General features: G+C 43.2%; 1 protein-coding gene across 1 annotated transcript in view; it reads right to left on the reverse strand.

Annotated features, from left to right (window-relative positions):
* Positions 1–25274, reverse strand: part of col22a1 (collagen, type XXII, alpha 1) — a 100262-nt gene that overhangs the window by 44593 nt on the left and 30395 nt on the right. Inside the window, exons 5-16 of the mRNA XM_062999892.1 lie at positions 12981–13089; positions 12702–12825; positions 11610–11885; positions 10579–10659; positions 7191–7310; positions 6909–6953; positions 6742–6804; positions 4930–4968; positions 961–1014; positions 754–807; positions 603–656; positions 19–72 (exon numbers count right to left, since the gene is read on the reverse strand). Coding sequence (XP_062855962.1) covers positions 19–72; positions 603–656; positions 754–807; positions 961–1014; positions 4930–4968; positions 6742–6804; positions 6909–6953; positions 7191–7310; positions 10579–10659; positions 11610–11885; positions 12702–12825; positions 12981–13089 — 1073 coding nt within the window. The remainder of the gene's footprint in view (positions 1–18; positions 73–602; positions 657–753; positions 808–960; positions 1015–4929; positions 4969–6741; positions 6805–6908; positions 6954–7190; positions 7311–10578; positions 10660–11609; positions 11886–12701; positions 12826–12980; positions 13090–25274) is intronic.

Consider the following 25274-nt stretch of genomic DNA (forward strand, 5'->3'; position numbering starts at 1 on the left):
ATTAGGACGTGTACTTACAGCGAGACCATTGGGACCAGGCGCTCCAGGATGCCCCACATCACCTTGTACACCCTATAAACAACGGTAAGAACAACAGGGTACATCAGAATTATATAAAAGTGGTACTACAGTGGTTAAAATATTGGATATTCAGATGATTGCTGGTTCAAGCCCCATTACTACCAGGTTGCCTCTGTAGGACTCCTGAGCAAGGCCTTTAACCCTCAAAAGTCATAAAGCTAAATGCTGTAAATGTGAACGTAGATTTAAATTTGCTTTGTATTTATGAACCTGACAGCGATTCTGTCCGGAGCTGCGCTCCTGGCAGGGTCACCTGTGATGGCAAGGTCAAAAAGGAGGTTCCAGAAAAAGCCGGCAAGGAAAAGTCCAACGTAAGCAGTATTTAAAGGATCCCCCAGGTGCAGCGCATTACCTAGACAGTCATCTGCACCTCCGTGCCCCCTGCTGGCCTACAGTGGCAGGGCGGGTGAACCCACTGCCAATCTCACAGCCATCATTTTAAACCTATTATCAGAATAATAGGTCCAGGTTTTTAGAAATGAAATGTCTGGTTTGGTTTGAGTGTCTTTTTCCTCACTTACCGTGGGGCCCAGTGGACCAGGTATGCCAGGGGCCCCCGGAGAGCCGCTTTCACCCTGTCACAACATAAAGAATACAATTGAATCCATTTTTAAATTGATCTTAATTAATAAGAAAACATTTAATTTATAATATCGTGTATGTTTTACTCACCAGGTCGCCTTTGTCGCCGTGTTTCCCAGCGAGTCCTGGAAGGCCATCGTATCCCTATGAAGGAGCAGACTGGTTCATTAAAGTATCACAACAGATCCACCACAAGCTATAGGGAACAATCTGAGCTTTCCTGATAACACAGATTAATTGGGACCAAAAGTGGAGAAGCTTTTTGTAGTAAACACTGTCATCACCAGAGTTTCTTACCCTTTCCCCCTTGTCTCCTCTGAGTCCAGACTCACCCTGCTCCCCACTGTCCCCCTGTGGACAAAAATAACATAAATTCGGACCTTCTGACCAGCCTGATGGATGTCTGGGTGAAAAATCTCCTGGCATGCATGCTGGTGTTTACTTGACATCCGTCTGTTAGTTACACTGATTAATTAGTTATTAAATCACAGGACTGAAATTAAATGAATTAGTATTTGGAGTCAGACGATGATTAATAACAGTCCTGAAGGCAAATCGATGTAGCACATCCACCACAGAATTTCAAAAGAAGGAAGTTTACAGACGCTCTGATGGACCTAGAAAAATTAGGCTTTTTTTTTTTAAACTTGACAAAGAAATGTATAAATGTATGAATCTTGACCATGAGCTTGCTGGACGTCCCATTTTAAAAACAAACGCTATTAAAATTATCTTTTCAGCTAGAACAACAGCCGCTCCTCTGAGAAGCTTCATCACATGACTTTTGTATGTCTGTGTATGGGAATTTGTGCCCATTCAATCAAAAGATGACGGCATTTGTGTAGCTGGGCACTGATATTTTCTAAACCCCAAACCAACCAACCAATCTGATGAAGCATTAGGATTTAGGGTTGGAAAGTTTAGGGTTTTCTTCCTCTAAACTTGACAAGGAAACCACTGTTCCATGTACCCTGCAATCTAAGAACTTGAAGTTGTTGACCATGAGCTTGTTTGATATCCAGTGGATGGTGTTTTAGGCCCACAAGCCCCAAAGTCTTGGCATCCCAAGCTCAGGAAGTACCTGTTTTCATACTGTTTGCTTTAATGATCCTTGAGACGTGTCTAGAACTCAACCAGAGCCCATTTGTTCCAGTGCGTTGAGTCTATAAGGGCCCACGGGGCACAGTCATGCTGGAACAGGAAAAGACCTTCCCTAAACTGTTCTAATTTCCTTTATATGATTGATTTATTACACCCATTAGCGACTATTGTGGCTGAAACTCATGAATTCAGAAATGTGATGCACCTTTGGAAAGACTTTCCCACGCTGGCTAAAACAGGAGCAGTAAAAAGCAGCTAACACTAAAACGTCATTTTAATCTGTTTAGATAAAACAGAGCAGATGTAGCTTAGCGACATGGCTATTTCCAACGCAGCCCGGTCTCTAATTAAACCCCGCTGACGCAAGTGACCCTACACTGTGTGACCGCGTCTAATTACTTATGACCCAGGCTTTTAGTTACTCAGTGATTCGACACTGACAGTAAACTGGAGAAAATATCTAAAATAAATTATAAATGTTTATAAGGTTATAAGGTTTATCAGAATTGAAAGTGTTGTGTAACAAGCTTGTTGGGCATCCTGTTCCAAAATCATGGGCTGAGTTTAGAGTGTTGAGTTGGGTTGAGATCAGCAAAGTCGGAAGCATATCATTTTCTTTATATAATTAATGTATTAAACCTTTTGGTAATTGTTGTAGCTAAAACACATACATTCATTTAGAAGGGGCGTCCCAATACTTTTGTCCACATAGTGTAGGGTGACCATACGTCCTCTTTTTCCCGGACATGTCCTCTTTTTGAGACCTAAAAAATGCGTCCGGCCGGGATTTTTAAATCACCAAAAATGTCCGGGATTCGGCTTTTTCTAGTCTGCACTCGCTATTCTGTGTGTATGTTTCTGCATTGGTTTGTTTTAAGGTCTTTTTAGGAGTGCATCTGTTTTGTTAAAATAAGTCTGATTTTCACGTGCACGTACTAACACAGAGGCTCTTGTCAACACCTAAAAAGGCCAGTGATAGCTCAGTGGTTAAGGTACTGGACTAGTAAACAGAAGGTTGCCGGTTCAAGCCCCGCCACCACCAAGTTGCCACTGTTGGGTCCTTTCATATAGTTGGTGACACCATGGCAGTGTGTTTAAATAGTTGACAAATAAGTCAATAACCATCCAGCTGTGTTACTGAACTTTAATAAATGTACAGCTGCTCTTTAACAAGGGCCTTTATGGTCAGATCATCTTATTCCTTCACATTCAGCGTTAAGCCCTAAACAATAATAACAACAAATTAAAAAACAGTTGTCACCTATAAATAAAAATCCTTTTATTTTTTCGTTATTTGATGTATGTACAGTCGTATCAGCCGAATTATTAGGAGTGTTTTTAACTTTAATTACTTGCTCCCATCAGTAGAAACCCAGCAGTAAGGTGTGTCTTCTAGTGCTTGCTGAGCAATTTCCACAGAACGCAGTGCCATCACGGTGTTGACAATAGCCTCTGTGTTAGTACGTGCACGTGAAAATCAGACTTATTTTAATAAAACGGATGCACTCCTAAAAAGACCTGAAAACAAACCAATGTAAAAACATACACACAGAATAGCGAGTGCAGACGAGAAAAGCCAAATCCCGGACATTTTTGGTGATTTAAAAATATTGGCCGGACGCATTTTTGAGGTCTCAAAAAGAGGACATGTCCGGGGTTCAAGCCCCACCACCACTTAGTTGCCACTGTTTGGCCCCTGAGCTGGACTTTTAACCCTCAATTGCTCATATTGTATTCAGTCATATTTATAAGTGGCTTTGCATAATAAAAGCATCTGCTAAATGCTGGAAATGTAAACATGCCATTCAAGCAGTGGTAGCACATAAGGTACTGGACTAGTAATCAGAAGGTTGCTGGTTTATTCCTGTTACCACTATTGGGACCCTGAGCAAGACCCTTAACCCTCAAACTGTATTCAGTCATAACTGTAAGTCGTTTTGGATAAGAGCGTCTGCTAAATGCTGCAAATACGTCATTCAAGCAGTGGTAGCTCAACAGTAAAGGTACTGGACTAGTAATCAGAAAGTTGCTGGTTCAATCCTCGTTACCACTAAGTTGCCACAGTTGGGCCCCTGAGCGACGCCCTTAACCCTTAATTGCTCAAATTGTATCAGTCATAACTGTAAGTCGTTCTGGATAATAAAAGCGTCTGCTTAATGCTGTAAATGTAGTCACATTCGTAGCATTCTCCAAAATCGCCTGTGCTAACTGCTTTCCACTAGCTATCATTTATTCTTAACCACATTAGCATGGCTAGGTTAGAGCATTCCTTTATAAAAGTGGACAAACACACTTACACACACACACAAGCTCCTCAAACACAGACATGCGTTTGTGGCTTCATGCAGTTTAACCAGCCAAACCCTCAGATACAAAAATAACCAGCCTGGATTTTACACACATGGACAGAGACGAGACTCGAAACATACAACACATGACATAAACACAACACACGTAGGTAAAAAGGTCATTGGAATAAATGCTGTTTATATCTGAGTCAACAAGTCAGTTTGCATCCAAGCAGGGAGGTTCTTTTTATTTATTTATTTATTTATTTATTTTATTAATGTCTAGGCCTTCCAAGGACTAAAAAGCAAATTAGACCAAGGGAGACAAATAAGTATTGCATTTTTTTTCTATTTTATTTATGCATTTTCTCTAATTTTCTCCCATTTTAGTGTAGTCAATTTGTCTTCCGCTGCTGGGGGATCCCCGATTGCAATCGAGGTGGGTATATTGCTGCTCATCCCTCCTCCGACCCACGTGCAGCCAATTATGCCCGCTAGATGGCGCCCAGCTGACCGGTGGTGACAACGAGTTTAATACTAATAATAATAATGATAATAAATAATAATAATAATAATAATAATGATAATAAAAAATAATAATAATAATAATAATGATAATAAAAAATAATAATAATAATAATAATAATTATTATTATTATTATAAAAATAATAAATAATAATAAAATATTATTAGTAATAATAATAAAAATAATATCAATAATAATATATTATTATTATTATTATTATTATTATTAATTATTATTATTATTATTATTATTATTATTATTAGATTCCCTCAGACCCGGAGCACATTTACAGGACATGCAGTGTTTGTTCCAGGCTGTGAGGAGTTTGGCTGGTAAATCCATGATCTTACCTTCTCGCCTCTATCCCCTTTGATAGAGACCGCCTTGCCCTGCAAATAATCAATCGACACGGATCGATTATTCTCGAGGCTCAGAAAGAAAAGAAGCAGCACAGATGGGAAAAGGAGAATTCTAGATCAAAGATCAAAATATATTCAGATCTGAACTCTATTCTGGTCGACATTTCACATGTTTACATGGTAAATTGAATCTACGTACAGGATTTAATTCTGAAGCTATGGACTTTTCATCAGATTAAGCTTACATACTGTATACAGGCTGCAAATCTATTAGTCAGGGATCTCAAACTAAAAAAAAAAAAAAAATTAATAAATAAATAAATAAAGCGTATCTGTTGGCCTAAACATATACAAAGGATTTATTATGAACCTGGATGATACTTTTGAGTCCAGAGTCCAGTGGATTGCTTTACACTATTAGAATCAGTTCTTTGCATTGTGCATGGTGATCTTAAGCTTGGGTGCAGTTTCTCAGTTATGGAAACCCGACCACATGAGGCTCCGGACAAACAGTTATTCTGCCGATGTTGATATTTTGTGAGCTTGTATGGCTTCATTTCTGAGAGGTTGTTGCTCCTAGACATTATCACATCATAATTACAGAACTCTTTATTATTAATTTTGTTTTCTGAGCTGATAAATAGCTCGTGCTGTTGAGCACTCGCCTCATGACACTCCCAGTCTCTTTTTGAATCCCGATCCTTTACTTTCACATCCTTTTTGTTTGATCAGTAGACTCGTTGTGTTGTTCTGATTCTGTTCAGCCATTTTATTCGGGTCCAGAATCGATTCTGTGGTGAGTTTTTGTGTTTTTTTTCTAGACCCTTAAAGTAAAAACTGACTGTGGTACTATAATAGCGTGGTGAGCACATCTCGAACTCGTCGGTTCGAATCTCGGCTCTGCTACCGGCAGGCTGGGCGCTTACACGAACGATGATTGAGGGAGATTCCGCAAACTGATGAAATTACGACCTCCGCTGGCTGATTGATGGTGCTGCACAGAGACGAGGAATAATTGGATCAGTGTGTGACTCTCCGTGCGCAAAGCTTAATCACATATGAACCCACCTAGTGCAGGTGAAAAGATGCAGTCGGCTACTGCACACATGTCAGAGCGCCTGTGTGTTAGTCACGGCTCTCCTCGGTCAGATTGGTGGTCAACATGCAGTCGGGTAATTGGATACAACTAGATTGGGAGGAAAATTTGGGAGGAAAATGCAAAAAGAGTGGCCGGCCGACATTACCCTACTTAGGAGCAGTGCGCATTGTTTAACCCATTAATAAGGGTAAAAATGGGTTTACCAGGTAAACTGGTGTTGCTTGTTTCCACTTGTTCGATAAGTGGGAGGGATCTGCCATACGTCAGATCTGGCCTTTTTTCCACGCCCTTGTAATTCATGCAAGAGCAATTCCTGAATAAAAGAGCGCCTCCTACAGTAACAGAGCATTATAGTTTTGGACGCTGCCCTCTTACATGTTGGTCTAGATATGGCTACTCATATACACTACCTACCTAATCATTATGCAAGCTGTAGGTGTTGTGGTACGCCACATAGTGGTGTTGTTTACGCCACATGCAGGTAAAATCTGGTTAAAAAAAAAAAAAGTTAATATTTGGCCTAAAAGCATTTTTTAACTTGAACCTGGATGGTACTTTTTAGTTTGAGATCCCCACTATTAAGGTAGCATGGTTTTATGTAGGTAACTAGCTACTGAAGCTTTAATTTCCTGTCTGTCTGTCTGTCTGTCTATCTATGTGACAACTTGTATTTACATAAATGATAAAGAAATTGATTTTCGTACGAGTTCTCCTTTCTGCCCTTTCAATCCTTGCGGTCCGGCGGCACCTGTAAGGCCTGGATCTCCCTGTGAATGTACATCGTGATTACATTGTGAGCACATTTCTGCTAGGCAGTAAGAAAGGTGCCAAATTATGAACACCACACTGAATTAACAGACAAGTTTTTGACCTTTTCACCCTTCGGGCCTTGGGGACCGGGCGGGCCTGTTTCACCCTGTATGTACAGAGAAAGATTTGCAAGATAAACAGCAATAGAAATAAAAATACAGACAGAAATGATGCAGGAGAAGAAAAGAAAATAGATTAAAAATCAACATTCAACCATAGCGCATGTGTTCATGTGTATAACAGTGAGGAGAAGAATATTAAAACTATATGTTCATTTATTTATTGTATAGATTCTTTAAAAGCTGTTGATTTTATACCTGTGAGGTACCTGTCAGGACCTTACCTGTTCCCCAGCAGGACAGGAACAATTGACGGTATGAGTTTGGCCCTGTTGCTCTTTGCTCGTGGGGGTCGGAGTGGGGATTAAAATGGGTGTAGGCTCGGTCACAACCTGCTTAGGGCACTACAAAAGAGAAAGATGTACATTCATTTATACTTTTTGGTGTTAAAAAGTCATTATGTTAAGTTATGGTTGATGCTATGACACACATCTGCCAGAGGGGGCGCTATGATGGGCACATTTACCTCTTAGACTGTACACTGAGTGTGCAACACCATACATCTGGGTGTAATATTACAGCCAAACAATGACCGACACCGATATGGTGCTTTATTTGCTGCTATACTAACCTCCACTCCTCTGGAAGGCTGTCAACTAGTTTGGAACACAACTGCAGGGATACTGCAGTGGCCACATGCGTGTTAGTAAAGCCAGACATTGTTGCTGGGTACTAAAGTCTGAATTCTAATTTATTCCAAATGTGTTATGAGTGGTTGAGGTCAGCGCTTAGGGCCGGGCAGTAAAAACATCAAGCTTCCATGGCCAGAAGACAGTTTTTCCACTGGTCCAGAGTCCACTGGTGGTGTGATTTACACCATTTGTTTACTAGATTTTGGAACATGACTCAAGGGATTTGCTTCCATGCAGCCTTAACAGCATAAGTCATTTCTACCCAAACCAGATTTTTCCATTTAATGGCCAGAACACACTTTTTTTTACCAGTCCAGAGTCCACTGGTGGTGTGCTTTACACCATTTGAGCCAGCATTTGTTCACTAGATTTTGGAACATGACTCAAGGGATTTGCTTCCATGCAACATTAATGACATAAGTCAATTTAACTTAGATCAAATTCTTCCATTTAGTGGCCAGAAGACACTTTTTCGACCAGTCCAGAGTCCACTGGTGGTGTGCTTTACATTATTTGAGCCAGCATTTGTTCACTAGATTTTGGAACATGACTCAAGGGATTTGCTACCACGCGGCATTAACGGCATAAGTAATTTTTACCCAGGCCAGACTCTATTTCTTTGCCAGAAGACACTTTTTTGACCAGTCCAAAGTCCACTGGTGGTGTGCTTTACACCATTTGAACCAGCATTTGTTCACTAGGTTTAGGAACACGACTCAAGGGATTTGCTTCCATGCAGCATTAATGGCATAAGTAAATTAAACCCAGATCAAATTCTTCCATTTAGTGGCCAGAAGACACTTTTTTGACTAGTCCAGAGTCCACTGGTGGTGTGCTTTACACCATTCGAGCCAGAATTAGTTCACTAGATTTTGGAACATGACTCAAGGGATTTGCTTCCATGCAGCATAAACAGTGCAAGGCATTTTAACCTAAACCAGATTTTTCCATTTACTGGCCACTGGGAGTGTGCTTTACACCATTCAAGCCTGCACTTGTTCACTAGATTTTGGAACATGACTCAACGGATTTGCTTCCCTGCTGCCTTAACAGCATAAGTCAATTTAACTCAGTTGGGATTTTCCATTTAAAGGCCAGAAGACAGTTCTTTTACTAGTCCAGAGTCCACTGGTGGTGTGCTTTACACCGTTTGTTTTCTAGATTTTGGAACATGACTCAAGGGATTTTCCTCCATGCAGCATTAACAGCATAAGTTAATTTAACCCAAACCAGATGTTTCCATTTAATGGCCAGAAGACACTTTTTCAGCTTGTCCAGAGTCCACTGGTGGTGTGATTTACACCATTTCAGCCAGCATTTGTTAACTAAATTTTGGAACATGACTCAAGAAATTTGCCTTTATATAGCATTAACAGTATAAGTCATTTCGATCTAAACCATATTCTTCCATTTGATGGCCAAAAGACAGTTTACCCACTGGTCAAGAGTCAACTGATGGTGTGCTTTACACCATTCAAGCCAGCAGTTGTTTACTAGATTTTGGAACATGACTCAGAGGATTTGCTTCCATGCAGCATTAATGGCAATTTAACCCAAACCAGATTATTCTATTTATTGGCCAGAAGACAGTTTCCAGAACCCAAGTGCAAATGTGGCTAAAAAGCCACTAAAATAAGGACAAACACAAATGAATTGCAGAGCATTTTTTGGAGGGGTGTAAAGCACACCATCTTTGGACTCTGGAGCACCGCACAAGTGCAAATGCTTAAGTCAATGTAGAACAACACTGTGGCTAAACACAGTGTCAAACGTCCACAGACAAGACTAAGATCAACAAACACAGTTCCCGAGCATTGTTTGGATAGGTGTATAGCACACCACCTTTGGACTCTGGAGCAATGAAAACAACGATTCTGAGAGGAGAAATTGTGATTTATAGAAGAACTTCCACCTTGAGTGGATTAATGCTCAAAAGGTGCAGGTGAACAAGAAAAACTGATGCATCGTTATTAGTGTGCGCCGCTGTGCCCCCTCTGATGACCAAAATGGCAAAGCAGGAGGACACGACTCATCGTGACTCACTGTCAGAATAATTTATCCTATGAGCCACGTTACAAGACCATCATGGATAAATTACCAAGGTCAAACACCTACAGACAAGCCTAAGATCACTGCACACAGTGCCAAGCATTGTCTGGAGGGGTGTAAAGCACACCACCTTTGGACTCTGGAGCACTGGAAACAACAATACTGAGAGGAAGAAACCGTGATATATAGAAGAACTTCCACCTGGAGCGAATTAATGCTCACCAGGTGCAGGTGATTGTCGATCAAGAAAAACTGATATATCATCATTAGTGTGCACCTCTGTGCCCCCTATGCTGGCCAAAAATGCCAACGCAGAAGGACACGACTCTTATTGTGACTCACTGCCAAATGACTTCAGCAGATGAGTGACGTTACAAGAGCATCATGAAGAAAATGAACAAGTCAAACATCTAAAGACAAGCCTAAGATCACCGAACACAGTGCTGAGCATTTTCTGGAGAGGTGTAAAGCACACCACCTTTGGAAGAACTTCCACCAGGAGCGAAATTAATTCTCACCAGGTGCAGGTGATTGTCGTTTAAGAAAAACTTACACATCAATCATGTGCACCTCCATGCCCCCTCTGATGGCCAAAAATGCCAACACAGAAGAACACGACTCTTATAGGGACTGCTAAATTAATTGATTAATTAATTGATCAATGTTACAAGAGCATCATGAATAAAATTAACAAGTCAAACATCTATAGACAAGCCGAGCATTCGAGCATCCTCTTAAAAAACCCATCTGAGAAGTTTTATAAAAGTAAAGTACTAGTGTTTTTGCGATGTTCAGGGTGAAGATGCGTACAAACATTTAGCTGAAGGTTGTTTACTTGGACTGGACGTCTCCAGGCAAGCTAGCAGATGTGGTCAGCACTAGCGTGTGTGCAGTATGGGTGTGTAAATATTTAAAACAGATGGACACTCACAGGGCCATCGGGCAGGTCACAGCACGTCTCCTGACCGGCCTGCTTGGAGTCGCAGTAGATCACCATCCTCTGAAGGTCGAACTGTGAGGAGAAAAGATTCACAGACCTGTTAGACCAGGGTGCAAGAAAACTTCCATAGTGAGTGTATGAAGAATAAATGAGCAGATATATTTATTATTTATATACACCGATCAGCCATAACATTAAAACCACCTCCTTGTTTCTACACTCACTGTCCATGTTATCAGCTCCACTTACCATATAGGAGCACTTTGTAGTTCTACAATTACTGACTGTAGTCCATCTGTTTCTCTGCATGCTTTGTTAGCCCCCTTTCACGCTGTTCTTCAATGGTCAAGACCCCCACAGGACCACCACAGAGCAGGTATTATTTAGGTGGTGGATCATTCTCAGCACTGCAGTGACACTGACATGGTGGTGGTGTGTTAGCGTGTGTTGTGCTGGTATGAGTGGATCAGACACAGCAGCGCTGCTGGAGTTTTGGACTGAGAATAGTCCACCAACCAAAAATAACCAGCCAACAGCGTCCCGTGGGCAGCGTCCTGTGACCACTGATGAAGGTCTAGAAGATGACCAACTCAAACAGCAGCAATAGATGAGCGATCGTCTCTTACTTTACATCTACAAGGTGGACCAACTAGGTAAAAGTGTCTAATAGAGTGGACAGTGAGTGGACAACGTATTTAAAAACTCTGATCCACTCATACCAGCACAACACACACTAACACACCACCACCATGTCAGTGTCACTGCAGTGCTGAGAATGATCCACCACCTAAATAATACCTGCTCTGTGGTGGTCCTGTGGGGGTCCTGACCATTGAAGAACAGGGTGAAAGCAGGTTAACAAAGCATAGATAGAAACAGATGGACTACAGTCAGCAATTGTAGAACTACAAAGTGCTTCTATGTGGTAAGTGGAGCTGATAAAATGGACAGTGACAGTAATGTTATGGCTGATCAGTGTATGTTATAATGAATCTGATCTAATTGATCTCTCTGTGACTCACATCGATGGGGACGCTGTCGTAGAGTCTCTTGCCGATGACGGTTTTGCCCTGGATGTCGATGTCTTCTCGCTCCTCGATCGGTAGGGTCTGGATGAGCTTGCAGTCCAGATAGAGCGAGACGGATTTGGAGCCGATGCTCAAGCCGATCTTGTGCCAGTTCCTGTCGAACAGGTTCTCCACCTCCGGACTGCGGAACACTGCCCGGACTGCATCCTTGGTCAGTCCGACAGCGTTGTACTCCACCGCTTTGTTCTCTCCGTCCAGACGAATAGAAACCTGTCAGACAACCATGTCATTATTATTATTAATTTTATTATTATTATTATTATTATTATTACTACTGTTATTATTATTGTTATTATTATTATTGTTATTATTATTATTACTAATGTTATTATTATTATAATTATTATTACTACTGTTATTATTATTGTTATTATTACTACTGTTATTATTATTATTTTTATTATTATTATTATTATTATTATTATTATCATTATTATTATTATCGTTGTTATTATTATTATGATAATTATTATTTATATTAAGATTGTAGTTGTTATTATTATTATTATTATTATTGTTAATAATTTTATTACTATTATTATTATTATTATTATTATTATTAATATTAATATTATTATTATTATCGTTTTTATTTTAATTTATTTTTCTATTATTAACAATTTAAAAACTATTCTCTTATTTACATATGAACAAAAGTATTGGGACACTACTTATCAAATTAACATGCTTTGCAGCAACAGTTTAGGGAAGGCCCATTCCTTTTCTTACATACAAAACAAGAAACTCCAGTGTCCTGCACAGAGCTCTGGAATAAACCAGAACATTACTAACAGTGCCCAGCCATACAAGTGCTGTCATTTTTTGACTGAATGGGCACAGATTCCCACAGATACAGTATACTTCTTAAAGTCTTGTGAGAAGCCTTCTCAGAAGAGCAGCTGTTCACTCTGTTTCAATACAATTTGTTTTTTAAATGGGATGTCCGACAAGGTGTCCATGGTAAGTTGTCTAAATACTTTTGGTCATATAGTGTATTTTAGATGATCCAGTGTGTTTCTAACATACCTGAGGAATACCGTATTTATCGTAGATCTGCCAAAGGTACCAGTCTTCCTTCCGTGAAGTCTTTCTGAACCTAAACGTGGTGACGAAGGCGTACTCATCTGGCAGGCCTTGTGGAAACGCGTTTCTGTGATGGAAAATAGAAACATAATCATGTAAATACCTGTTATTTAAGTTCCCTGTTTAGATGCTCAAGACAATTTGGAACAGGACAGCAATGGTTTGTCATATTGTGGTGTATATTGTACGGTGTCTGCATTTGTTGTGTAGTCGGGCACTCACTTGGTCAGCTGTACGATGGGCATGGTGCCCAGTCTAACATAGGAACTCTTCCCTGGTTCCGCCTCTCCCAGAACGTCTCTCACATTAAACATGTCCATCAGGTCAAAACCTGCATTAAACACAGATAAACAAAAACAACACATGGCATCTTTAATACGTCACTCTGTTTTACTACCGCTTGTTTATAAAATGTGGTGTCCGACAAGCTCATGGTCAGGTGTCCAAATACTTTTGACCCTGCTATTTAGACTCTGTCATTACTCTGTTGTAAGCAGGCTTCATTCATGGTCAGGGTTGTGGCAGGTCCGGTTCCACCAGGAAACACTGGATAAGTATGTCTGTGTACATGCCCTACCAGTCGATAGCACAGCTGCCTTCTTTATTTATTTATTCATCCTCAATAACGGCTTCATTCTGATTAAGGCAGGAAAACACCCTACATAGGGCGCAGTTACAGGATATCACAGATCTATTATTAATTATTATTATTATTATTATTATTAGTAGTAGTAGTATTATTATTATTATTATTGTATTATCAATTATTGTTATTATTATTATTATTATTTATTATTATTTATTATTTTTTAGTATTATTATTATTATTATTATTATTGTATTATCAACTATTATTATTATTAATATTATTATTATTGTTATCACTGTTGTTATTATTATTATTAATATTATTATTGTTATTATTATTATTATTATTATTATTGTATTATCAACTATTATTATTATTAATATTATTATTATTGTTATCACTGTTGTTATTATTATTATTAATATTATTATTGTTATTATTATTATTATTATTATTATTAATATTATTAATAATAGTATTATTGTTAGTATTATTATTATTATTATTGTGATTATTATGATTATTAATAGTATTAATATTTTTATTATTATTGTTATTTGTTACGGGGCTCAAACGCCTCGTGTTGTGTTTTCCCAGATCTTAAATAACGGTCTGGTGGGACCCAAAAGCAGATTTGAAAAATCGCAGTGAATGAGATTCGAACCGGGATCGCGGGTGTTAAAGAGCTTTGCTCTACCCGATTCGCTATGGGCTTGGTTAAAGTGCTTGTGACTTTAAACTACTTAACGGTTTTAAATGATAACCCTTAAATGTAAACAAATAGCAGAAGATATATGTGTATTTATATATATATAAAGGAACTGTGTGTTTGTTGAAAAAAAGGGAAAACAGAGAGGAAAGACTGACTGAAATAGCGGAGACCGCAACTTGATAATAAAAAATAAAAGGTGTGGTTTCGAACCCCGCACGTCAGCGTACTGAGCTCGAGAGACTGAGGCACTAACCACTACTCTATAGGGTAAACTAAAGAAACAGCGATCTGAATCACTTATTAACATATGCGCCTCAAACAGGCGGGAAACGAAACAAAGGATGCCAAACAAACCCAAAAAAATACACAAAGAAAAACTAATCTGATGAGCTACCCGCTGGCTGTTGGGTAGTCGTTTCAGAACTCAAAGAGACCTCAACAAAGGTGTGAGGTTACTAAAGAAATGATAAATTACTTTACTTTTCTAAAACTGTTTCAGTTATTTAAACAGGGAGATAAACAAAAAGGTCTTTCTTTTAGGGGAAAACCAATGTTCCCGAAACAGAGAAAAAGAGGACGAAAGATGTCTTTCTTAAGAAGAGAATACCAAATTACCGGCGAGGTCTGGTATTACTACATTAACACAAGACTCTGCGCCGAGTGAGCCGTGCGCAGCCTTTATAAAGGTGCTGCACAGCTGATGTCAATCAGCTTAATTATCCCTGGGTGTGGCTCGCGGTCTCCCTCTAGTGGTGGGAGGATGGCGGTGTCTTACAGGACCCCCTCCCCGAGGGGTGTCTCCTGACATCCCCAGGCCGGTCACTCGATCCCGGTTAAAGGTCCGGATGAGATCGGGATCGAGAATCTGCGCTGCCGGTACCCAGGAACGCTCTTCCGGGCCATATCCCTCCCAGTCCACCAAATATTGGACTCGATTTTGGACTTGTCGGGAATCGAGTATCCTATTTACTGTGTAGGCTGGAGAACCGTCAACCATGCGAACAGGGGGAGGTTTTGGTGATCGGGTCCCAGGGGAACACAGGTATGGTTTGAGGCGGGAAACGTGAAAGGTTGGATTAACCCTGAACGAGGGCGGGAGTTGCAACCTGTAGGAAACTGGGTTGATGCGTCTGACTATTTTGAATGGTCCAACGTATCGAGGCGCCAGTTTTCTGTTGCTGACCTTCAGAGGTAAGTCTTTTGCGCTTAGCCATACTCGTTGGCCCGGGCGGAAAGTATTTCCCAACCTTCTCTTACGGTCTGCTGTGCTCTTCCGTGAGGTTGTTTGGGCTACCAGGACCGCCCGAGCTCGTCGCCAGGTGGACCTGCAACGGCGTACCATATGGCTGGCTGACGATGTGGCCAGCTGAGTTTCCTGTTCAGGGAACAGGGGAGGTGGATAGCCAAACTGGCACTCAAAGGGGGACATGCCCAAAGAGGAGTGCCAGAGAGTATTGTGGGCGAATTCCGCCCACAATAGGTGATCCGCCCAGGTGGAGGGGCTGGTTGAAGCCAGACACCTTAGCGACTGCTCTAGATCTTGGTTCACCCTTTCAGTCTGCCCATTGGACTGGGGGTGAAAACCTGAAGAGAGGCTGACAGAGGCCCCTAGGGAAGCACAAAAAGCTTTCCAAAATTGGCTAGCAAACTGAGGACCCCTATCTGAAACCAGGTCTGTGGGCAGGCCATGATACCGCACAACCTGTTGAAGGATGAGGTGGGCCGTCTCTCTGGCTGAGGGAAGTTTGGGCAAGCCAATGAATCTGGCGGCCTTAGAAAACCTGTCTACCACCACCAGAATTACTGACAGGCCTTTAGAATTGGGCAGGCCAGTGATAAAGTCCAGAGACAGATGTGACCATGGACGATGGGGAATGGGCAAAGGGTGTAACAACCCTGGTGGCTTGGCTCTGGAGTCCTTGTTGCGTGCACACGTTTCACACACAGAGACGAATTGCCGGATATCCCGAGCCATATTAGCCCACCAGAACCGCCTCTGAATTAACTTCAGGGTGCGAGTAGCTCCAGGGTGTCCTGCGAAGAAGCTCTCGTGCCCCCATTGCAAGACCTGAGTCCGGGCTGATGCGGGGACATACAGGCAATGGGTAGGGGTTCCCCCTGGGTCGGGTTCGGCTAGAAGGGCTCTCTTGACTACTTCCTCAACTCCCCAACGCAGCGGTGCCACTATGCGTTCTGGAGGAAGGATGGGTAATGTTGGTCGGGCTTGTGGCTCCTCCCACTGTCTGGAGAGGGCGTCAGGTTTGGCGTTCTTGGTGCCTGGCCGGTATGAGAGGGTGAAGTCAAAGCGACTAAAAAATAGCGTCCAACGGGCTTGCCGGGGGTTTAGTCGTTTGGCTTCCTGAATGTATGCAAGGTTCTTATGGTCCGTCCAGACCAAGAACGGATGTTTGGCCCCCTCTAGCCAGTGCCGCCACTCTTCGAGAGCCATCTTGACTGCAAGGAGTTCTCTATCTCCTACACCATAATTGCGTTCAGTAGGCGTTAGGCGATGGGAGAAGTAGGCGCAAGGATGAAGTTTCCTGTCCACGCCCGAGCGCTGAGAAAGGATTGCCCCTACCCCTACCTCGGAGGCATCTACCTCCACTAGAAAAGGAAGTTGGGGATCAGGAAGATGAAGAATGGGCGCCGAGATCAGTCTACGCTTAAGTTCGTCGAACGCCTTCTGTGCTTCGTCTGTCCACCGAAAAGGTCCTGGCACTTTTCGGGTAAGAGCCGTCAGGGGCGCTGCGACTGACCCAAAACCTCTAACAAACCGTCGGTAAAAGTTGGTAAAACCCAAAAAGCGTTGGACCAGCCGGAGAGAGGTTGGACGTGGCCATTCAGCCACAGCCTTGAGTTTAGCAGGGTCCATGGCCAGTTTGCCCTGGGAAACCACAAACCCTAGAAAGTGGACCTCGGGTATGTGGAACTGGGATTTCTCCAGTTTCACGAAAAGGTGGTTCTCAAGGAGTAGTTGAAGCACTCGTCGTACATGGCCGACGTGTTCCTTCACAGTTTTACTAAAGATGAGAATATCATCAAGGTATACAAAGGCGTAGAGACCAAGTGTTTCTCGGAGGACCTCGTGGATCAGGCGCTGAAAGACAGCTGGTGCGTTCATCAACCCGAACGGCATGACCAAGTATTCATAGTGACCGGTCGGGGTGATGAACGCTGTTTTCCATTCATCCCCAGATCTAACTCGCACGAGGTTATAGGCACTGCGAAGGTCTAGTTTAGAGAAAACAGACGCTTGTTGCAGTGTCTCGAAAGCAGATGTCATAAGGGGCAAGGGATATCGGTCTTTGACTGTGATTTTGTTAAGGCCTCTGTAATCGATACAGGGCCGTAGGCCTCCGTCCTTCTTGCCTACGAAGAAAAAGCCCGCTCCAGCGGGAGAGGATGAGGGTCTGATAAAGCCTTGGGCTAAGGCTTCTTGGACGTACTTCTCCATTGCTGTTCTCTCGGGTCCAGAGAGAGAGAAAAGGCGCCCCCTAGGGGGAGATGTGCCCGGTAGCAGATCAATGGCACAATCGAACGAGCGGTGGGGGGGTAGCACCTCCGTCTTCCGTTTACTAAAGACTTCTCGTAGGTCATGGTAGGTCACCGGAACCTTGCTCAAATCGACTGGTTCTTGAGAGAGGCTGCCTGGGTGACACCTAGGAGCCAAACAGGAGCCCTGACAATATGGGCCCCAGTGTCGGATGGATTTGGAAAGCCAGTCGATTCGGGGGTTATGTCTGACCAACCAGGGGAATCCTAGGATGACCGGCAAATCCGGCGCTTGCGTTAAAAAAAATGAAAGTGACTCCGAGTGTTGACCTACACTCACAGTAATGGGTCTGGTCTGTCTTTTGATGGCCCCAGACCGGAGTGGGAACCCGTCAATGGCAGCCACCGGTAGCGGTGTCACCAAAGGTTCCATGGGTAGCCCTAGTTCTAGGGCCATTGTGAGGTCCATAAAATTACCTGCGGCGCCGGAATCTATGAAGGCCTGCAATCTTTTTTCGGCGCGCGAGTTGTTCCAGCTCAACGTGACAGGAAGGAACAACCCACTGGACCTGGGGCCTAGAACTGGGCCTACCCTGGGGCCCCCTACCGGGGGTAGGCCTGGCCTTTTACTGGCCTGACTGGACACTGAGCCAGCTTGTGGCTTCCCTCCCCACAGTACATGCACCGCCCCCCCTGGCGACGTTGCTCAACCTCTTGGGGAGTCAGGTGAGCCCGCCCAATCTGCATGGGCTCACCTCCTTCGGAAGAGGCCGCAAGTCGGGGGCGGACAGGCGCTTCCTCTGGGGTCAGGGCTCGTTGTGCCTTCTTATTGGTCCGCCGACGCTCACGTAGGCGGTTGTCAAGTTTGGTAGTGACCTCGTACAGGTCCTCCAAACTGGCAGGAGGGTCTCTGGTGGCCAAGAGGTCTTTAAGGTCCTCATTAAGCCCCTGTTGGTAGACGGCCATCAGAGCCTCCGAGTTCCAACCACTCTCCGCTGCCCAAGTGCGGAAGGAGATGGTATAATCGGCGACTGAGAGTGAGCCCTGCCGTAAATTCAGAAGGGCTGAAGCAGCTTCGGCACCTCGTACAGGACTATCGAAGGTCCGCTTCATAGCTGCGGTAAAATCCGCAACGGTGCTACAGTCAGAAGACTTGCTCTCCCACAAGGCTGTAGCCCACGTTAAAGCTCTGTCCGTGAGGAGAGAAATCATATATGCGACCTTGGCTCCTTCAGTGGGGAACCGGGTGGGTGCTAGTTGGAATGTCAGGGAACACTGAAGCAGAAATCCCCTGCATGCCCCTGGTTCACCACTGAATCTAATGGGTGCTGGTAGCATGACGTCCTGGTGGATAGAGGGGAGTGGCTGATCAGGTGAAACAGAAGGTGTCTCCTCCTTGGGAGGGGAGTTTAACCGTTGGACTGCCAATGTTAGTTCATGCATGCGTTGGGCCAATTGGCTCAGCGCCTCCTCATGCTCCCCTAACCGGGTTCCCTGGGCTGTTATGGCTTGCTGCAACCTATTCCTGTCTGCTGGGTCCATGCTGGCAGAGTCTTTCTGTTACGGGGCTCAAACGCCTCGTGTTGTGTTTTCCCAGATCTTAAATAACGGTCTGGTGGGACCCAAAAGCAGATTTGAAAAATCGCAGTGAATGAGATTCGAACCGGGATCGCGGGTGTTAAAGAGCTTTGCTCTACCCGATTCGCTATGGGCTTGGTTAAAGTGCTTGTGACTTTAAACTACTTAACGGTTTTAAATGATAACCCTTAAATGTAAACAAATAGCAGAAGATATATGTGTATTTATATATATATAAAGGAACTGTGTGTTTGTTGAAAAAAAGGGAAAACAGAGAGGAAAGACTGACTGAAATAGCGGAGACCGCAACTTGATAATAAAAAATAAAAGGTGTGGTTTCGAACCCCGCACGTCAGCGTACTGAGCTCGAGAGACTGAGGCACTAACCACTACTCTATAGGGTAAATTAAAGAAACTGTGATCTGAATCACTTATTAACATATGCGCCTCAAACAGGCGGGAAACGAAACAAAGGATGCCAAACAAACCCAAAAAAATACACAAAGAAAAACTAATCTGATGAGCTACCCGCTGGCTGTTGGGTAGTCGTTTCAGAACTCAAAGAGACCTCAACAAAGGTGTGAGGTTACTAAAGAAATGATAAATTACTTTACTTTTCTAAAACTGTTTCAGTTATTTAAACAGGGAGATAAACAAAAAGGTCTTTCTTTTAGGGGAAAACCAATGTTCCCGAAACAGAGAAAAAGAGGACGAAAGATGTCTTTCTTAAGAAGAGAATACCAAATTACCGGCGAGGTCTGGTATTACTACATTAACACAAGACTCTGCGCCGAGTGAGCCGTGCGCAGCCTTTATAAAGGTGCTGCACAGCTGATGTCAATCAGCTTAATTATCCCTGGGTGTGGCTCGCGGTCTCCCTCTAGTGGTGGGAGGATGGCGGTGTCTTACAGTTATTAATATTATTATTAGTATTAGTATTGTTATTATTAATATTATTAATATTATTAATATTATTAATATTATTATTATTATTATTATTATTATTATTATTATTATTATTATTAACTTACTCACACAGGAGGCAATTTAGAGCAGCCAATCCTTATGAAATGGGGGAAGTAGCCAAAATTCACTGTGTAATATAAAAATATTTATTGTATTAAACATAAGTGGCACAATGCTGCAGTGGGTAGCTCTGTCGCCTCACAGCAAGAAGGTCCTGGGTTCGATTCCCAGGTGGAGCGGTCCGGTTAATTGGTTATACTAACAATCGCTATCAGTGTGTGTGTGTGTGTGTGTGTGTTTGCCCTGTGATGAACTGGTGACCTGACCAGGATAAAGCGGTGGTAAAAACAGACAATAAACTAATGTTTTATGTATTTGTTTGTTTATTTATTTATTTGTTTTTGGTTATTATAATTATTATTATAATTATCATTATTACTGCTATTAATATTTATTTTCCTATATTTTCTGGTACTCCTGCTAATGGACCGAGGACAAGATCATGTACTAGACACAGAAGCTGGAGCAAGATCTGGCACCTGATTATTTGGAGTCTGTGTTGTCTGTGCCAGTTAACATAGCAAGATCCATAGCCCACACAGAACCTGGGACGTCTTAGTGGCAGGAGTTGTAGCTGGTTCAAGCCTTGGCACTCAAACGAGTTTGGCATTCAGGACAAATGAACAAGAGGTGTGGGTGGTCACTTTTTTTCTTAGTGTTGAATTTCTGAAAGGTGATTGTGTGTACGCAAGCATGTATTTGGTGAAGAGTGATGTGTGTGTTTGACCTGTGATGGACTGGTGACCTGTCCGGGGTGTTTTGTGCCATTTGTGTGGTGTGGTGGGGTGTGTTTACTTTTGCGTATTGTGTGTGTGTGTGTGTGTGTGCAAGCATGTTTTTAGTTGGAGGGGTGAATACTTTTGCTCAGACCTTGCTTTGTTCTGTGAATGTGGCACAGTCATGCTGGAACAGGAAATGTCCTTCCCTAAACTGTTATCATTTCCTTTATATAACTGATTTATTATACCTGTTAGCAATTGCTGTGTCCCAATACTTTTGTCTCAATGTGCCAGATGTGCTGAACCAGATGTGTGTGTGTGTGTGTGTGTGTGTGTGTGTGTGGTTTTGCGCTTTACTGCACATCCTTGCTAACATATCCATCCACCACATTACAGCGGTCCAGCACGGACTCCGCTCTGCACAACATACTCATTTCCATGGCGATGCCAGCGGGGTGATGCCAGCGGGGCGATGCCAGCGGGGCGTTAGCCGGCGCGGTGAGTTTGAGCGTTTGATCTGGTATGAAGGTAACAGTCACGCTGCCCCAATTCTCAAGAAGGAAACACACACACGCCCCTAAATAATCACAGGTTAGGGATGTAGAGTCAGAGTTTCCACTTTCTCTGAACTGAAGGGCGTCACCCTGTGGGTGTGGTGGTGACCTTTCAGGGTCGTTTAAAATATTATACACACACTAGAGGTCATTTCGACAGCGACGCCCGGTACGAAGTCCACGGAACAGTGGTCTCTCGTCACTCCAGCGGTGCTATCGGCCGGTCGGGCGTCTACATACAGTCATGATTGGATGCTTCTGAGGATGATGGAAAGGTCGAGGCCTTACAATGGATTGGAATCCTGTCTGGGGTGTGTTAATGCATGGTGCCCAGTGTTTCCGGGGAAACAGGACCCACTGCGACCCCGACCAGGACAAAGCAAGTGGTAAGACATGCTAATAAAGTAAATGAATGAATGTCACACACACACACACAAACACACACACACACACAGAGCACTTGTTAACAGTTGTGGGCAGTTGTAGCCTAGTGGTTAAGGTACTTGACTGGTAATTAAAAGGTCACTGGTTCAAGCCCCACCACTGCCAGGTTGCCACTGTTGGGCCCCTGAGCAAGGCCCTTAACCCTCAATTGCTTAGATGATATACTGAATGAATGAATAACACACACACAGAATACACATGCGCGCACACACACACACACACACACACACACACACACACACACACACACACACACACACACACACACACACACACACACACACACACACACACACACACACACACACACACACACACACACACACACACACACACACACACACACACACACACACACACACACACACACACACACACACACACACACACACACACACACACACACACACACACACACACACACACACACACACACACACACACACACACACACACACACACACACACACACAGAGCACTTGTTAACAATTGTGGGCAGTTGTAGCCTAGTGGTTAAGGTACTTGACTGGTAATTAAAAGGTCACTGGTTCAAGCCCCACCACTGCCAGGTTGCCACTGTTGGGCCCCTGAGCAAGGCCCTTAACCCTCAATTGCTTAGGCAGTATACTGTTACAGTATCGCTTTGGATAAAATGCCAAAAACTTAATGTTAGTATCTCCAGTTACCTAAACTGCATGTCTTTGTACTCTGCATGTCTTTGGGGAGGAAACCCACACAGACATGTGGAGAACATGCAAACTCCACACAGAAAGGACCCAGACTGCTCCACCTGGGAATCAAACCCAGGACCTTCTTGCTGTGAGGCGACAGTGCTACCCACCAAGCCACCGTGCCGCCCTCATTTAAATATGCACTTTCTGTAAATTACATTTTAAGTGAGCAAATACAGTGCAAGCTACTGAGGGTTAAGGGCCTTGCTCAGGGGCCCAACAGTGGCAACCTTTCGACCAGTCCAGTCCCTTAACCGCTAACCAACGGTTCCTGGGTGTCTAGTATAAGCAGTTCAGAAACAGCACCAGTTTTATACTCACTGCAGTCCTGCCCTGAAACACGTGTCTCTCTCATTCATACACTATATGGTCAAAAGTATTTGGACACCTGAGCATGAGCTCGTTGGACGTCCCATCTCAAAAACAAACAGTATTAAAACAGAGTGACCCTCTGTGTGATCTGTTTAGGTAGAACAACAGCCGCTCTTCTGAGGAGGCTTCTCACAAGACTTTGGAGTGTGTCTGTGGGAATTTGTGCCTGTTCGGCAGCATTTGAATGGCTTGGTCATTTGTCTTTGTCTTGTCTTTATGGAGCTTGCTTTCATACTGGAGGAGGAAAGAACCTTCCCTAAACTGTTGCTTTAAAGTCGGAAGCATATGACTTTCTTTATACAGTATAACTGATTTACTACACATGTAAGCAACTGTTGTGGCTGAAACACTCAAGTTCAATATTAGAAGGTGCGTCCCGAAACTTTTGTCCATATAGTGTACGTCGAATGACGAGGCCTGGCTCACAGTCCTCATTCCAATTCATCCCAAAGATGTTTAAATGGTTCAGGTCAGGAGCTCTGAAGTTCCTTTACACCCAGCTTGTGTATTTTTGAAAAGTCATTTTAGCTGAACTAGAAGCAGCTGAGGCGGCACGGTGACTCGGTGGGTAGCACTGTCGCCTCACAGCAAGAAGGTCATGGGTTCGATCCCCAGGTGGGGCGGTCCGGGTCCTTTCTGTGCAGTTTCTGAGTTTGCATGTTCTCTCCGTGTCTGTGTGGGTTTCCTCCGGGAGCTCCGGTTTCCTCCCACTGTCCAAAAACATGCAGTCAGGTTAATAGGAGACACGTCCAGGGTGTTACTGTGTGCCTTGTGCCCCCCCCCCCCCCCCCCCCCGCGACCCTGATTGGACAAGCATTTAAGAAAGTGAGTGAGTTAAAACAGCTGAATTTAATAATAAATCAGAGGGCGTCCACATACTTTTGACCATCTTCACTGTGCTTGGTTCACCTAAAATGCAAAACTATAAACGTATAAACAGAGGGCTCAGTGTAACTGATGTTTGTTTGGTTTGCTTAGTTTTTTTTCTTTAATAAATGAATGAACCGACCGCCTGGTCAGGGTCAAAGTGAGTCAGGCACCACTGAATACCCTTACGCAAAGTAGGAACACACAGTCATCTAGTGGTGAATCAAAGCAGCCAAAGAAAGAACACAGACACAGGGAGCACAGTCACAGACAGTGACTGGGGTTCCACCTCGCCTTCGGTCACTGTTGAGTTTGGCATGTTCTCCCTCTACTATTAAAAAATATATATGCAAAAGGTGGATTGGCTGCTTTAAATGGTGTCTAGTTCAGGGTGTTTAGGGTGTGTTCCTGTCTTGCAGCCCATGTCAGGATGAAGTTGTGTGTGTGTGTGTGTGTGTGTGTGTGTGTGTGTGTGTGTGTGTGTGTGTGATGTGGTCAGTTTCCCTCTAGCGTAAGCCTGTAATTACACCGCCGGTGCCGATTGTATAATCAGACTGTAGCACGGATCCATTTTAGATCCGTCCTTTTCACTAACCGTTCTTTCATTCTGGTCAGGGCCGAGGTGGGTCCGGTGCCACCCGGAAACCAGTACTCACTGACAGGGTGTTTAGAGCAACCAATCCAACTGCTGCACTTATTTAAATGTTTCAGCCACAACACTTACTAACATGTATAATACATCACTTATATAAAGGGAATTATACAACAGTTAGTTCCGACCTTACAATCTGATTGGTTGAGGAGCTGTATTACTCCGCTGATGCGTTGCCAGTAACGACAAGCTTCATGCACACGTTTTAAATCCGTTATCTGATACACAATCTAGCGCACTGTGTAGGGAACATAACCAATTGTCTAATATACTGTCTAGTGCACTATGTAGTGAACATGAATGCGTTATCCGATACACAATCTAGTGCACTGTGTAGGGAACATAAATCCGTGATCTGATACACGATCTAGTGCACTATGTAGGGAACATGAATCAATTGTCTAATATATTGTCTAGTGCACTATGTAGGAAACATGAATGCGTTATCCGATACACAATCTAGTGCACTATGTAGGGAACATAAATCCACGATCTAATACACAATCTAGTGCACTATGTAGGGAACATGAATCAATTGTCTAATATATTGTGTAGTGCACTATGTAGGGAACATGAATGCGTTATCTGATACACAATCTAGTGCACTATGTAGGGAACATAAATCCGCAATCTGATACACAATCTAGTGCACTATGTAGGAAACATTAATGTGTTTGTAACACGAACAGTTAGTTTAATAGCCCAGTTAGCAGCTCCTGAGAGTTCTGTTATCACCCATAATCCTCTGGTGTGTGTGAGAGGTTTTTAATTTCTTTTTTC

The sequence above is a fragment of the Trichomycterus rosablanca genome, chromosome 1, assembly GCF_030014385.1.
Source record: "Trichomycterus rosablanca isolate fTriRos1 chromosome 1, fTriRos1.hap1, whole genome shotgun sequence".
NCBI classification, from domain to species: Eukaryota; Metazoa; Chordata; class Actinopteri; order Siluriformes; family Trichomycteridae; genus Trichomycterus; species Trichomycterus rosablanca.